Raw genomic sequence first — 16,156 nt, 5'->3', positions numbered from 1 at the left:
AAGCCCCAGTCTCTCTTCACTCCGCCTCCCTTCAGTCCCATCCACTGAGTCTTTCAGGCTGTCCTTCCTCTCGGTCACTTGCTTTCGTGTTTCCCCTCTCTCTACACCACATCAGTCTCCACCTCAAAAGACAAAACAGGAAATACCCCGCCAAGTCTGGAGAATATCCATCCATCTGCATTTCTTTGAACACCTTGCCAAGCCTCTGTCACAGCACAGATAAGGCATGCAAAGCGATCATAAACGTGACAGACGCACGCAGAAACAGAATAACAAGGTTATGGTTGCTCAAACCATATACCCACCGGACAGTTTATTAGGTACACCACCCCGTTCAACGAAAATGAATCGCTCCTACAGACTGAGTCACGTGGCCGTGGCTTGCTATATAAAGCAGGCAGACAGGCCTGTTTACTGTTCAACTTGAACGTTAGAATGGGCAAAACAAGTGACCTAAACGACTGGGTGTGGTATGATCGTTGGTGCCAGGCGTGCAGGATCCAGTGCCTCCGAAACGGACAACCCTCCTGGGCTTTTTACGCACGGCAGTGTCTAGGGTTTACAGAGAATGATGGGCCAAACAGAACATCCAGTCAATGGCAGTCCTGTGGGTGAAAACATGTCGTTGATGAGAGGTCGAAGGAGAATGGCAAGAATCGTGCTAGATAAGAGGCAGGCCACAGACAGACAAATAACGGCACAGTACAACAGTGGTGTGCAGAACGGCATCTCAGAACGCACAACTCGTCGGTCCTTGTCACGGATAGGCTATTGCAGCAGACCACACCGGGTTCCACTCCTATCAGCTACAAAACAAGAAGAAGCGGCTCCAGTGGGCACGCAATCACCAACACTGGACAACTGAGGAGTAGGAAAACGTTGCCTGGTCCAACAAATCCCGGTCCATGTTGCGTCATGCTGATGGCAGAGTCAGGATTTGGCGTAAGCAGCATGAGTCCATGGCCCCATCCTGCCTGGTGTCAACGGTACAGGCGGTCGTGTAGCGCCATCCAATCTGCAGCAACTGCGTGATGCCAACATCCCTGTGGATCGTTTCCGACCTATAATACATTCCCCGGACCCGGCACTAGATGAGTGTACCTAATAAACTGGCCGGTGAGTGTACACAGTCACTGTGGTCTACCAAGGTCTTTACCCTGTCTGATTTTAACATAAATATCCTCATATAAAAATATCAGTGAAGCAGTGCTCTCCACATTCACCCACCTTTTTTTGGGGTAAATGGGTATCAGTTTACAGAGTCAATGGAACTTGACCCCTTTTCATGTAGCAGCATGTTTCACCACTATGACCGTGGGACTGATTTCTCACATTCATCAAAAACCAGGGCAGAAAGAAAAAGAACGCTAAAACAAACTGGTCAGGAAACTCAGGCGGGTCCATTTTCTGTGTGGTCTAACATGCTAGTCTGGCCAAGGTCTGTGAGCTGAGCAAATGGCTGCACGCCGCGGTGAGGTCTTCACCAGAGGAAATACCCATGATGCAAAAAATGGTGTTTTGTTATTCTCCCGGTTTTATCTTGGTATGTTTATTTGGTAACAGAGGTCCACGCCGAACAACTGAGCCGTTCCTCTACCCACTCAGCACTCTACCCTAACTCAATGGGCAGCTGCACAGAATCCTTGCGTCACCTGACTCACGGATAGAGATGCACAGGGTGTGTGGAGTCTATCCATTTCACTGTCAGCTGGATCAGTAGCTCGGCACAGACACAGCTCAATTCAATTCTAACCAATGAGGGCGGTAGAAGAACCCTTGCATCATTTGAATTTACTGATGTCGATTCACAGGGCGTTTTGAGTCCATCCATTTCAGTGTCAGATCAGTACATCTGAACAGATTGCCGCTCAGTTCCGACGATGCGAAACAGCCTCCGACTCTCCCCACTGGCTTCTGTGGAAATCTCCCACGCCAGGCCTCCCCATTCATCATCACCCCAGTCTCGCCCCTCTCTGATGTGCTCTCCCAGAGTACAGACCTTCATCACTTCAGCTCATTAAGGAGAACCGAAGACACCTTCCCTGTCAGCTTAGCACTCCCCCCTCCCCCGGTCTTCGATTACATTACTTATGAGGCCACCCCACCTCTCTGCCTTCTGTTCCGCCCTCCGTCTCAGTGACAGATCATCTCCTCTGTTAAGGCAGTTAAATTCCCTCCATTATCTGTCCCTTCTCCGACTCCTTCCTTTCGTCTGCTGCGGTCGTTTCGCTCTTTCCTGCTGTTCTTACTCGCTGTTAGCATTCACCCCATTCTGGTTCTTCACGCAGCTCCCTCCACCTCTTTCTTTTCCCTCCATTTCCTCTCCTCTGATTTCTTCCTGTCAGATCTCCCTATTCATCAACACCTGTGTGTCGTTATCCCAGTGGGTAAATAGAGGCAGATTGCCCGACTGTTTTTCCTATGCACAGTTTCGAATTCAGCCGAGCATCCTCCGATCCAAACCTACACCACAGTATGAAACGCCGTACTTCTGATTCCGGGTCAGCTGTTATGGACACCTCGTCAGGAGGAAGCCTGCGTGGCGAAACAAGGCCTCCGCTCGGGCTCCCGGTGTGATCGCTAATTAGGCGCATGCCAGCTTGTTCCTGTTCCTGTTAACTCCAGCACGGCCCCCCCCTACAGTGTCCCCGGAGTGTAGGTACTGTCTAATGAAGTCCTGTAGCAATCACGGCTAATGGAGCCGTCACAATGCTTATTCCAACAGTGCCGGAGCATGGACCCTCTCCAGCATTCGCTGCCTTAGCCGATGGGAGGCGGCACCGCGGCACAGCTTATCTGGCAGACGACTAGAGTGACAAAGATCCAGAGTGACAGTCTGTGTGCGAGTGTGTCTGTCGGGGTCAATGGCAGCGGTGTCACGGGAGATTCGTAGCGATATGATGACACATTAGCCCACATTTGTTCTGGAAGGAAGGAGTGTCCACTGAGCGATACTACACTAGCACTGAGACTGTGGCCCAGGATAGAGTGACTGTTCCATTCACAGTCATTCAAAGTGTCTGCCCCGAGACGCCAAATTGGCTCTCTTGTTCCACTACTACCCCAATGGCAACGAGCTTGGCGGAGGCAGTGTGCCATTTACTGAGGTTTAACTCATTGTTGACGTTACGTTGAACTTAATCTGTAATCTCTTAACCATTTTATCTGCAGGCTGACCGCACTAACGAAGAATGGAATGCCAGAAATGGTCGCGCTGATGAAGGGCCCATTGCATTCCCTCCCTCACATTTGCTCTCCTTCACTTCCCTCCCGTTCACATCTGAATAAATAAACATGGGGTGGAGGTGTGGGAAAGTAGGGCACTTCAACCTGGATGTGATGTACCAGCCGCTCTCATTTGCAGAGAGAGGACAAGGAAAGACAGTGTACGTAAACACAGAGAGAGAGAGAGAGACAGAGAGAGAGAGACAGAGAGAGAAAGACAGAGGTGTTACTGCGAATTGGAGCAACTATGTGAACACTAATTACCTACTGAGGTGCAGGAGAGGCTTCAACAAAGGGGAAGGAGAGATTGAGCATGAGATTTAGCATGTCTGCTAATTTTTATTTATTTTACTAGGCAAGTCAGTTAAGAACAAATTCTTATTTTCAATGACGGCCTAGGAACAGTGGGTTAACTGCCTGTTCAGGGGCAGAACGACAGATTTGTACCTTGTCAGTTCGGGGATTCGAACTTGCAACCTTTCGGTTACTAGTCCAACACTCTAACCACTAGGCTACCCTGCCGCCCCTAAAGAGGGGAATGGTTTGAAAAGGCAAATAATCAGGCAGTCTGTGCCAGAGTGAGCTAAAGAATACAATATAACATAAGACATGGAGGGCTGGGTTTAAGAGGTAAACAGACAGTAGATGGAGGGCTGGGTTTAAGAGGTAAACTGACAGTAGATGGAGGGCTGGGTTTAAGAGGTAAACTGACAGTCACTGAGTCAAGGGAAGTGGAGAGGTGGGGGGCGAGAGAGAACAGGGGAGGTGTAGAGAAAGAGAGAACAGGGGAGGTGGGGGGCGAGAGAGAGAACAGGGGAGGTGTAGAGAGAGCGAGAGACAAAGCGGAAGGGGAGCGTTTCGACATGAAGACAGGGGGTACAGAAGGGCCACATTTCCACAAAGTACATTAATCTATGCCGGCTTAAGTATTTCATTTGAGGGCGAAAACGTTCCTGTGGGCATGACATGCAGGCACCGTGCCCCTCCTCCTTTACTCTTCTGCTCCCTCCCAAGGCGGTGTCTATTTAAATCGGGGAGTGTCATAGCTCTAAATCGCGGCTGCCGTCACAGTCTTCTCTTCCCCTCACTCTCCTCATCCCTCTGTCTGCTCACAGCCTGCAGCATGTTTAGCCCGTCTCTGGGAGAGAGCAGGAGAAAAGAGAGGGAGAACAGAGTGGGAATAAAGTAGTCCCTCTGCCCCGGAGCGTCGGGCCTAGTGATGATGATGAATTAATGAAAATCGCTGACAAACTCTTGGGCTGCAAACGAGTGTAAGCACACGCAGAGGGGACGTGACAAAGGGCAAAAAAAGCAAAAAGCATTGCGTCTGGATAAAGGAATGAATAGAGTTGGGCCGCAGCCAACCGGGCGGCGCCTGAGGGGGTTTGGGGCATACTCCGGGGAGATGATTCCAGAGGCAGAACGTGGACGCATGCCCAGAATACCCCCCCCTTCACCAAAATACTGGCACGCGCTGCGCCCATGCACACAGAGTAATCATAAACACAGCTCGGTTGCACCGCGAGGCCCCAATAAAGGGGGGGACCGGGGAAGGAAAAAGGCCCTCGGGGGCCCGCGGGGTGGTTTTTAGTTCAGGGGAGGTCTTCAGCAACACGCACTAATGCTCTCCACAGGCAGAATGTGCAGCGATACGGCAAATAGCAAAGCTGGACAGAATTATTTTTATTTTTTTCCATAGGTCTTCACTCATCCGGTTTCTTCAGCGACAACTCCAAGGCACAAACCCCCCCAGAGTCTTCTGCATCACATTCTCCTCAGGTTTCTCCTGTCATCGTCCTTTCTCTGTCCAAGGGAGATACCGGCGCCCACTCCACCGTTACCTTATCCTGTCTGACCTCCGTTGACCTCTATCTGGTATGTGTCACCGTCTTCTCTTCCCACACACGGAGAGCGGTCTGATTCGACCCCACAGCTCAATACTGTCAAGGCTCCATTAAGACTGGAAACCATTTGGATTTAGCACCAGGTTCCTCACTGAGAGGAGAGAAAAAAACATGGTCGGCTCTTCTAATCTGGTGGCAATTCTCATCCTGGGTATGTAATTAGCAACTGAGTGGAAAAGGTCACGAAATTCAGGGCCTTTTACCAGACGCAAGGAAATAAAACCAACGATTGTTGGACGACTGCGCGGGTTTGGGAAGTCCCTTGGGATTGCGTTGTCGGCCTCGACTTCGTCGGTGCACTATCATTAGCAGCATTGTTATTTCCATACATTAACAGGGAGGCTTAAATATGTTTTTTTTCTCCCACCCACATGAATAACATTTCATTCTCCACAGTCGTGCTGGCCTTGAGAGTTCAATTAGTGCTACGTTGCTCTTACAGAACTGTCCTTGTGAAAAGAAAGTGAAGTACTACTAAGTCTCTCTTACCTATTGACGATACCGCTTCACAAACATGGTTTCTACTAAACCAGGTCCAGCCCGAGTTCCTGTCGCTACAGTACATTCTAGATATAGGACGTTCCGTGCCACAAGGACCATTGTTGGAAACTGAATCTCATCGGAGTGAAGCCCACTTGTCTTTCACGCCATAATGGAAGAACATTTACACAAGGTCTAATGATCGCGGCAGCGGGGGGGGGGGCTGTCTAATGGGATCAAAACCCCAGCAAAGTAGCTATTCACCTCCATTCATGAGTGGCAACAAAAAACAGGCATCTCCTCTCTGCAGTGCTGTTTCGCAGGATAAAACACAAATGAGAGCCACTTAAAGGTTGATCTGGATCCAGATTTGTTTAATTTTTTTTTTTTTATCATCAATGAATCCCAAGGGCTACAGTTCAGGGGCAGGGGAGAACAGATCCCAGAACAGCAGGAGAGCTCGTCTCGTACAGGTTCGACACTCAGGCTTCAAAAGGGACTCTCTCTCTCTCTCAATGCTCTGTCACAGTGATGGTGGGAGGGAGAACATTCGCAATCTATTCCGTCTGGAGAGGCCAGGGCTCCATTTTTCCAGATAGACTACATGATGAATAGGACAGCAGATGACCTGTCACACAGTCCACGGCGCAGGGCTTTGTGGACTTCTGAAGGCAGGGGGGCAAAGGGCACCAGGTAGGAAGTCGTACCTGCAGGACAGGTCAGTCTAGGTCCTCCGGGTCATCTTTTTAAAATGTTCGCTCAGTGCAGACACACCCTATATACACACAGTGTGCAATATACCCCTCCCCCCTACTAAAGCCTGCAGTCTGAGTCAGGCAGCAGTAGGGGTTCTGAGAAGCTCTGACACGCCACGTTAATTAATCATCAAACGCGACACTGCAATTAGTCTGTGCTACATTGTTCTGATTTATGGTGCAAAGACAATGTTTGAGCTGGCATACGTTTTCAGGCAGAAGAAATACTTTTTTTTTATATATCTTCATTCATTATGAATGGGGAGACGCGTCATCTTGGCTACGGGTCTAAGTGCTGAAAAGAGGCACGCTATTGAAAATCCTTTTTTGTGTTGTTTAAAATAAAATTTTAATTGTACGAGGAAATAGATTAGATTAGCAAACACAGACCAGCGAGAACGGCGAATGAACAAACAATACTAACTGTAATCATCTTTGGTCGTTATGGGGTGTCAACTGCATGGGGCCTTTTCTCAGTGAACTCTCTCTCCCTGAGCACACACAAACACAGCATTGAGAGGGAACAGCGAGGACAATGTAAGAGCGAGACAGCTGCAACATCACGGGTGGGTGGGGGGGGGGGGGGGACAGGAAAGTCCTAGTTGAAATAAGCACTTCTTCCAGCCATTTGTACTATGATATCTGGGTTCAACAACTCAGGCTGAAAATCATGTGTCAGAATGACAGGAGCAGACAAATAATCTATGGCAGAACTGGGAAATTCGAGAACGAGATAAGGAGGGCGAGTAGCGCCTTCTCTTAGATATTATCTCACTATGTACATAGTTTGGCAAAATCAGGGCATATTGCTCAAGACAAGACGGTAAACTCGATTGAATTGAGCAGGGGGGGAGAGGAAGAGGAAGTGAGACGGTCCAACTAATCTGCTCTGCTGTGTCTGGACTCGGGGTGGTGGAGGGGGGGGTTCAGAGGAATGGCGTGAAAAGATAGGAGAGAGAGAGAGAAAGAAAGAGCAGGGATGGATAAGGAAATGGTGGCTGGAGAGGCCGAGCACAAAGAGAGAAAGATTGGACGTGGCGAGAGGTAGAGAGAGAGAGAGAGAGAGAGAGAGAGAGACGGCAATAGATGGAGGCTTGTGGCCTCGGTCTGAGGGTCACCATTACAGATAAGCACTCAAATAAACATGACCATGCCTGACCCGCTCAGCCACCGAGTCAGCGAGGGATGGAGGGATTTCAGGGGGAAAATATGAAAGAGAGAAAGGATCACCGCAACAGAGAGCCATGGAGGGTGCCAGGGTTTCATCTTAGAGGACGGGCTTTAATGTGTGAGGGAGAGACAGAATGGGAGTTGGAGAAAGACAGAGGGCAGAAAGCCAATTTCGCTTTTCACAAGTAATCACGCTGGTAAGCATTTTACAGGAAAAGAGAGCGAGACGTTTTTTAAAAAGTTTTTTTTTAGGACAGTGTCATTCCAGACAGCATTTCTCAGCACTGAGCAGACACTCGGCAGACTGTGGGGCTTGCTGAACATCAACAATAAAACAATCAATAGAAACCAATTCCTGCTATCGAGGCACATTATGCCTGGCTGGAGCATAAATTCCTGGGAAAATGTTGGATGAAACCTTTATCATTCACCTTTGAGCGGCCCAAGGAATCTGTTGCATGCCTGAAAGGCACAAGTTAACACCTTCCCGTTACTCACTGATTACCTGGTCGCACTTTGAACAGAGAGTAGGAGATGTGAAAGAGAAAAGATTGAGCACACGCTATTGTTATTTACTGCTGCTCTTTATTTATTTGTTACTTTTTTATTATATATATATATATATATATTTTTTTTTTTTTTTGGGGGGGGTTCTTAAAAACCTCATTGTTGTTAAGGGCTTGTAAGTAAGCATTTCACTGTAAGGTCTACGACACCTGTTGTATTCGGCGCATGTGACAAATACAATTTGATTTTGAGAGAGAGAGAGAGAGAAGATGGAAGACAAAGAGGAAGGAAGGGAGGGATGATGAGCATAAATGCAAGAGTGGAGAAAGACAACAGTGAGGAGAGAGGCTGAGAGAGCGATTATGTTCAACAACCCCGCGAACCACCGTAATTGTGCCGTCTCGCTCCACTGGCCATATAAGGCAATGGGATGAGTGAGCGAATGGGTAACCTTAACCTGCATTGATTCAAAACCCTTGCTACACAGTGCTTTCCAGACAAACAATATATTTGCTGTGGACGGAAACCACCGCATACACAAATACACACAAACAGTTGCCAATGAACTTGTGAACCTTGCTGCGAAGCTAATCTGGAAATTCTTCAAATTCAGCCAGAAAGGCAGATGACCCCCAGCAGTGGCGAAGCTTGCATTCTGATCACCAGGTGCGATGCAATGAGCGCCACGCCATGTGACACACACCGACTGAGCGATAGCGACTGATGATGAAGGTGGGAGGCCTGCCATGTCTTCCCTTTGGCAGAGTCCAGCCTGCATCATCCGTGAGTCACAGACAGACAAAAACCTGAGCGGAAGAATCCATGCCATCCCCTTCTGTAATCCACCCAAACAAACAAGCTGGCCAGGGGGGGCTTGGATAAGGAGGCGTAACGCGCCGTGAGAAAGCAGGTGCGCCAACGACGGCGTTACTGCCATGCCTTACATAGCACGCAGTCACCTTGGCTTGCTGTGGCGCTCCCCAGAATACGCCACTGGCGGTGGGTTATGTACTGCATATCAGTGGGTGAAAACAACCACAGTCAGTGGAGGGTCGCTGCCATTACCACGTGTTCTAGATCGGTGAAATGGTACACACTAAAAGGCCTTAACCGTTTCCCCTCTACCGTGCCGTCATAAGACTCGGACCCGCGTCTTCCTCCATAGTCTCCAGTGGACACAGTCCAATAAACCCAGAAGCTATAATAAGTTCCAGGAATATAGTGAGAGGTTGGCAATTCCCCCCAAACGTGTCGAGTTCAATATGGAGGCTAGATGGTGTTATTCCGATCATTCTGTGTTCCAGTTGGATCAGATCATGCCCGTGTCTGATTAACTGTGTTCAGTGCCATGTGCTTGGATGATTCTGCCAGCCTCCTGTGTAGGAATGTGTGATGCTGCAAACAGTAAGTCACCTTAGCATGTGCTCACATTTCCCACCCGTTTAAACGGTCTTAACTGTTTAAACATTTGTGTAGGCCTGGATTTTATACGCCAGGTACATCGGATTGGGCCTACTAGAAATGGCATGCAAAAAAATGTAACGGAGCATACTTGAAAAGAGAATGCATCTTATTAGCAACCTCTGCGGCAATCACTCACCCAGTGTGAAAACTGGGCGAATATAAATCACACACACCCCCCCGAAAGTGATCACCATAGAAACCTCCCGCGCTATTAGGCGATCGTCACATTTCTAAAAGCCTCTGTCTGCACTGGAAATAGACTCAAGGGGGGCTTGGACTGCCGGGCCTAGACATGCATGTCAGTTTCATTTGCCAAACCCACTGGAAAATGAAAGCAACGTTTATGTTTTTGTTTGTTACCAAAAACAACATGGGGCTTTTGCCAATAGTTAAGTAAAAAAAAGAATATATATATTTTTTTTTTCGCTCAGTCATAAAAATGCATCCTGGCAAAAAATGCATATTTTCATTTTTCCATGCATGCCATTTTATTCCATTCCATTTTTTGCTTGGATGCCTGGGGTTGAGGGAGCTGCACAAATGAAAATCAGAAGGCGAAGGAAGTGGTAATAAGATCTCTCGACAGGAAGCAACTAGATCCATTTGTGTTTAGTCCTCAAGTTCAAGTTGCCTATAGACTCAACAAAAGTGAACTGATACAAAAGCAGTGAGGAAACGTGGCGGTGCTTTAAGCTCCTGTTTGACCCGAACCAGAGACCATACACCGTCTATTCCACATCATAGAGGGGTTACGACCTCGATCGTGAAGACAAATCAGCATGTGTTTTTGTCATGCCTTTCAACAGCCAGACAGAGCGGTCCCCAGGTCTGCAGAGACCAAATGTCGTGATGAAGTGCTCGAAGGAAAGCACACTGAAGTGGCGAGGACAAGCGTTGTGCTGCAGCTGTCAGGCACAATTTTCAAATCAACCCCCGGAATTGCTGAGGGATATAAAAGTAATTAATAAGGCTTGCACTGGCCCAGCGGAAAGAAAAAAATAATAATTATACTCTGTGTCTGTTTTAAATAGAGAAGTGCCGCGAATACATTTTCACCCCGACCCTGGCTGAGAGAGATGTTGGTGTGCAGAATGAGAATGACGTGTTTAACGCAGGAGAGTCGCATGGAGCCAAGTCATACATTCTGATTTAGGAAGAGGGCACATGGACGGGCGAGAGAAGAGTTGTTTTCCTAGCCCACTCAGAAATCCATCTCTTTAGCCTCCGTTTTATCTCAAACTGCAGGTGGGTGGAGAGGTTTTTGAAAAAAAATCTGTAGTTTATCCGCCACCATCTCGGTTGCATCAAGCAAGAGGTATTGACCTAACCAACTTCCTGCAAACGATTTAGAAGTTACTCAATGGTGGAGAGGGTATTTATTTATGGCGTACACATCTCATTACTTCTCCGTAAGACTACTCGTGTATGATTCTATTTGCATTCGTTAAATCACGGCATTTCTTCACCCATTTATGCGGGTGCAGTTCTATTCCATTTCCCTGTAAGATTATCTGGGTTATTCCACAGTAATCCTTGGAGACGGTTTACTGTTAATAAAAAAATTAATTTAAATGATTTTCTTTTGATAATGCTGTTATAATAGAGTTGGCTATTGTCTTTGAACACACCTGAAAACCTCTACATGCAAGAAGGAAACGGTGGATACAATTCCCCTACAGCAAGAGGCCTGATTTGGTTGAGCTGAGGACGTGCAGGGACTTTTTCGCAGTTTGAGTTCCCCACCCCCTCTGCCAGAGTCTCTGACAAACCAGACATCTATAAACAATGGGGCCCAGAACTCAGGGGGGAGGGGGGGGGGGCTTTTAATTCACCAATGACTAAAGCCGCTCCAACAAAGGGCCCGGACGGGAGCTGGAGCACAGTCTGAAAATAGGCTAGAGGGAGAGAATGGGCATGCTGTGAAAGGGCTGGAATTGTTTTATGTGGGTATAGGATGGGGGAGTGTTTGTTATATTAAGTCTATTCGTGATGCTTTAAAATGTTGCTTGAGCTCTGAAATCGTAAACATTCAGAAATGGTTTCGCTTCAATTCATACCGTCAGGTCTTACCAAACGGACACCTGTTTGTAAGGACTTGTATGGACATAAAAAGAGCAAGTAGAATTCCTAGAGAACTGGAATATGCTTTGGGTTCCTGAATTCAACACTTATCAAATAGAACACGAGCAACAGACACGATGGGACACCTCAATCCCCCAAATGCATGCCTGCCAGTAAAGGAGTATCAATCAAATAGATTTGACCTGTAAACCCATGCAAACCTCTACCCAGAAACTCATAATGACGACTAAAAGAATCCGGCTGCAGTAAATGTAAACACAAATAGACTAGGGCTACGCAACACTGTGCATGCACTGTGTGATCAACCATCAAATGGCCCTAAACCCTAACAGGCTACAAACAAGACAGCTGTACTCTCTCAGGTCAAACACCAGTCCAACCGTATGTGACCTCATGCTTTTTTCTTCTTCATATCCATGCTCAGGTTTTGATAGTTAGGCTTGCAGTCAATGCACTCTTTAATTGTGCTGTGTGCAGGTGAGTTATTGGATACATGACAATTGCCATTGTTGTAAGGCTAAAACAAAGGAGTGTTGAGGGTATATGTAGTTGCCATCTTCCTTTGTATTTCATTCAGTTACCATCTTAAATTGTACAGTTTTGACATTGAAGATTTGGGGCTACGATAGAGGACACCACACAAAACGACCATTAACCATTCGTACAGCAACACCCTGTTTCTCATTTTCTGACTTCATTTCTGCTCGTGTAAATGATCAGTTAGACCACTATTGTCTGAATGAAACGTGTTACCTGAACAGATCTGAGGAAACCAAAACAGACCAGAAGAAATCAACCGGGGGGATAGAAACGGAACATGCACACCGGCAAGGTGATTCAGAACAATCACACCTGCTGTCTAAGCGCTCTGAGAAATAAATACCCCGGGAGGCCACACCTTGCACGCATAACATGGTGTACCAAAACTCGGGACAAAAGGAACCAGGCGGTATTGTGTACAAGTCAACTTCCACAACAGGTCTTGAGAAATTCACCACCGTCACCCCTGAAATCGTGTATGACCGTGTGGGTGAACCACACAATGTGCATGCTTTTCACATGGGACCGTGGATGGCTCTATATGGCACATGTCGGTTGCCGATACCGAACCTTTGAATGAACGTGACCCATAGTAACAGAGAAAGAACACGCAGAGAGCGGTAGGCTAATAAAATAACCTGAGATGACAGAATATAAGTAAATGTTCATGTTTCTTACCTTGAATAATCAGAAGGATCGCTGCTGTCACCAACAAACTGTTTTTCATTGGTGATGCGGGGCAATGTTTAGCGTATTCTCTCGCCATTCTAAAAAGACAGGGTGGACATGAAATCCCCACCACCACACCAGAAGGCAATGAATATTCCTTGACTGATTTCTCAGGGGGGAAATCTAATAGGAATAAACCGCAAAACAGACCGGAGTCGGTAAGTTATGGGTTACGGACCGTTTGCTCTTCAGTCCGACGTCTTATTTCCTCGATTTCAAATTCCAGTGCCTCTTGACAGTCGCACAACAGCATTCAAAACCCCTCCCTGTGTGGTGCGTACAGGTAGAGGTCTACGGTGTTTGTTACTGTTGAACGGGAAGAAAGTCACAATAGTGTTCCACTCAGCATTCCCACGCATTCTGGGAGATTGATTGTGATGTCACAGAATCGTCACAATAAACCACCAAAGCGATCTGAGAAGTTAAGAAAATAAATGTGTCTCTAGAACTTCAACATAGGAAAGCATATCAACTATTTTTTTGTATTATTCCAATAGAGAACATTCTTTCTTATTCCACTGACCTATATGGTTTGTGGATAAATATAGGTCTCCATAGAGATCCATTTTCGCTGTCTTTTATATACATTTTTCCCTGTATGATATGGGATGAATGATATCACAGTAGTGGGCTACACAGTGGATAATTGGGCTATTTTGAGTGAGCGGCAACAAATGATTAATATGTACTGTATTATGCTGAGACCACAGGTTGAAAGGCAGCATAGATAGATATCAAAATGCTTCCGTTAAATTGATCATCACCAACACTCATTACTATGAAGCATGCAATTCAGGAACGTCCTCAAAATAATATTTGCAGAACAAATATTAAGCTGACCAGCTGTTTCATAAGATTTTGTCTAAAATAATACAAGTAAACCATTTTAGTCATTTAGCAGACGTTCTTATCCAGAGCGATGTACAGAATTGAGTGCATACATATATTCATTTAAATCCTCTGTTGATCAAAGGCACTCACCAATAATATCAATAAGGGAAACTAGTCAAGAAAAAATAAGGAGCAGTTGACAATTAGTTGCTTGATTTTCATCATCAACAAGCTGCACAAAATGTGGTATTCAGTCTATTGATGATTATAGACTGGTGTTGTTCGTCCTAACGTAATTTCTCAACTTGTATCCGAGATGTCACCTATTTAAATATCTATGCATAAACACACCGTCATAACCTCCTTATGTATGTATGTATACATGTCGCTCCGAGGAGAATGTTGCCTCAGAATACGGCCCTGTGATTGGTACTTCCACAAGCTGTGAGATACTTTGCTATTAGCAGCTCATTATCATAGTGTTCACCAGCTGACTCACTGTCTTAGCAATACTCTCAATCAAATCATTAATAGTGGTGGAGCATCGAAAACCTTCTGTCCTCTAAACTAGTGACCACCCCGTGTGTGGGTGTACACAGCATACAAATCACCAACTACAGTGTGCCATCTGTTGTCAATTTGATGCAATTGCGGCCACATCCATCGCCTTGCGTTCAGGTCGTCCTGGCCTTGGCTCCTCAATCTCCTCCCAGGCAGGAATATAAATCAACTACCACCCCCTATCTGGCTGTCAGCTCAGACACCTATTGTGTTATTTACCCAAGATGCTTTGTTCCACCGCTGGAGCTAGGCAAGCTAGCAAAGTGCTCTCTCCCTCATTGTTTCCGTTGTACAGGAGTCCATGAATTGTATATGTGGTCCTCCGTTTTCACTCCCATTCCAACAAGCCCCAAGGCCCATATGGTTGCCATCTGATTTGTGTGGATATAGATTTGTATGTTTTTCTAAGAGGGAAGGGAACCCGCAGGTTGCCAGATAATCTTTCAATCTACAAACATGTGGAGCGGTGGGCGAGAGGTGGCTGTCCATCACGATAAGGAGCCTGCTGACATGGCTGAGATTGGAGGTTGAACACAACAAACAGCAGGAGACCAGAGCTGAGCTGGATGCCATCATTGTGCCTGGGCAAAATGGAGGCAATGTTCACCATCACTCAACCAAGGGTCGATTGGGCTGGTCATGTCATCTGCAACATCAAGCCGGCACAAATGTAGGTTTAAAGGGTCTTAGTCAAAAATGATTCTTAACTTTACCCCTGGGGTTTATTGGGGCTTTATTAGGGTGTGTGTTAAGGTCATCTCCGTAAAGACCAAGTGGGGGGAGCAACAAAGTTATTACCTCCAACTACCGCTAGATATTGTCTTAGATGTGCTGGTGAACTTTAAACACTGAAGTAATGCACTGTTTCAACTAATAAAATGTGCCTTTCTGTCCCCAAAACTCTGCCAATTGTCTGAATGGCACGACTGATGGCTCAACCCAACATTCTGGAAGAAGGCTTCAATTGAAGACTGGTACTTCCACTGTGAAAAATCTCATTTGGTAAAACCATGTCATCAAAAGAGACGACTACAGTAAATGCACCTGATGTTTGGTAGCCTCTTCCGTCTCCCCCTCTCTCCCCCCGACCATGTCCGTGCCATTTGATAAATTGCCCCTGTGGCCAGAGATTGGCTCAGAGGAACCCGATTGATTAAACAAGCTGTCGCTTAATGTGATCGTGTGTCAGGCGGAGCGACACGTTTGCCCGCCGTAAGTCTTAGCCGTGGCGGCCTGCTTAATTTTGTTGAAGTGTTGATCTCACATATCCCTCCTCCTCCCGCCATCTTTTCCCTCCCCGCGATGACTTCCTTCGTCCCCTTTTCTTTTCATGCCATCATTAGAGTTGAACCTTCTCCCTTTCCCCTCCCCTATTAGCTGAGCTGTAGCTAAGTGTTGCTTCAGTAATGGTACTCCAAAGGAGCAGCAGATAGTTCTGTTCGCTTTAATTAAAGACATTAAAGGGCTGGAGAGACATGGAGCCCCGGGGAGGAAGGGTTCTCACCCCTCCTGAAGTACTCTCTCTTTCCTCCCCTCCCGCTCTCATTCTATCTTTCATTCTCTCCGTCGTCTCTCTCTCTCTCTCTTTCCCACTCTTTTCTAGTCTTCTTCAGCTATCTGTTTCTCTCTCGGTGTCTCCGCCACCTCATCCCTGGTGTTCTCCGACTCATGAATACCTTCATTAGTTTAGTACCGTGGACTTTGTTTACAGTTAATTAGTGTTTTCCCTGCTCTTTTATTTCCAGTACGCTTGTTGCCGGATTTAAGACGTTGTGTGGGTTTGAGTTTCAGGCACAAGGGTGGTAGCTGTGTTTTTGTGAATATATACTGAGGCCCTTGTGTGTGTGTGTGTGTGTCATTTGTCTCACCTGAAGTGTATACATTCATGTGACACACACAGAGAGGCTT

At 46.7% G+C, this 16,156-nt stretch overlaps 1 protein-coding gene across 2 annotated transcripts in view; it reads right to left on the bottom strand.

Moving 5' to 3' along the window:
- Nucleotides 1-13,201, bottom strand: part of LOC115131626 (poliovirus receptor-like) — an 80,193-nt gene extending 66,992 nt beyond the window's left edge. Inside the window, exons 1-2 of one of the 2 annotated variants that reach the window (XM_029663474.2) lie at nucleotides 13,035-13,201; nucleotides 12,806-12,894 (exon numbers count right to left, since the gene is read on the bottom strand). In XM_029663474.2, coding sequence (XP_029519334.1) covers nucleotides 12,806-12,893 — 88 coding nt within the window. In that variant the 5' untranslated portion in view covers nucleotide 12,894; nucleotides 13,035-13,201. Of the gene's footprint in view, nucleotides 1-12,805 lie in introns of both variants that reach the window. The other variant, XM_029663475.2, reaches the window with a different exon arrangement.
- Between the last annotated feature and the right edge of the window lie 2,955 nt (nucleotides 13,202-16,156).

Source organism: Oncorhynchus nerka, linkage group LG7 (assembly GCF_034236695.1).
Source record: "Oncorhynchus nerka isolate Pitt River linkage group LG7, Oner_Uvic_2.0, whole genome shotgun sequence".
Taxonomy (NCBI): domain Eukaryota; kingdom Metazoa; phylum Chordata; class Actinopteri; order Salmoniformes; family Salmonidae; genus Oncorhynchus; species Oncorhynchus nerka.
This window is presented reverse-complemented; position numbering and strand designations above follow the sequence as displayed.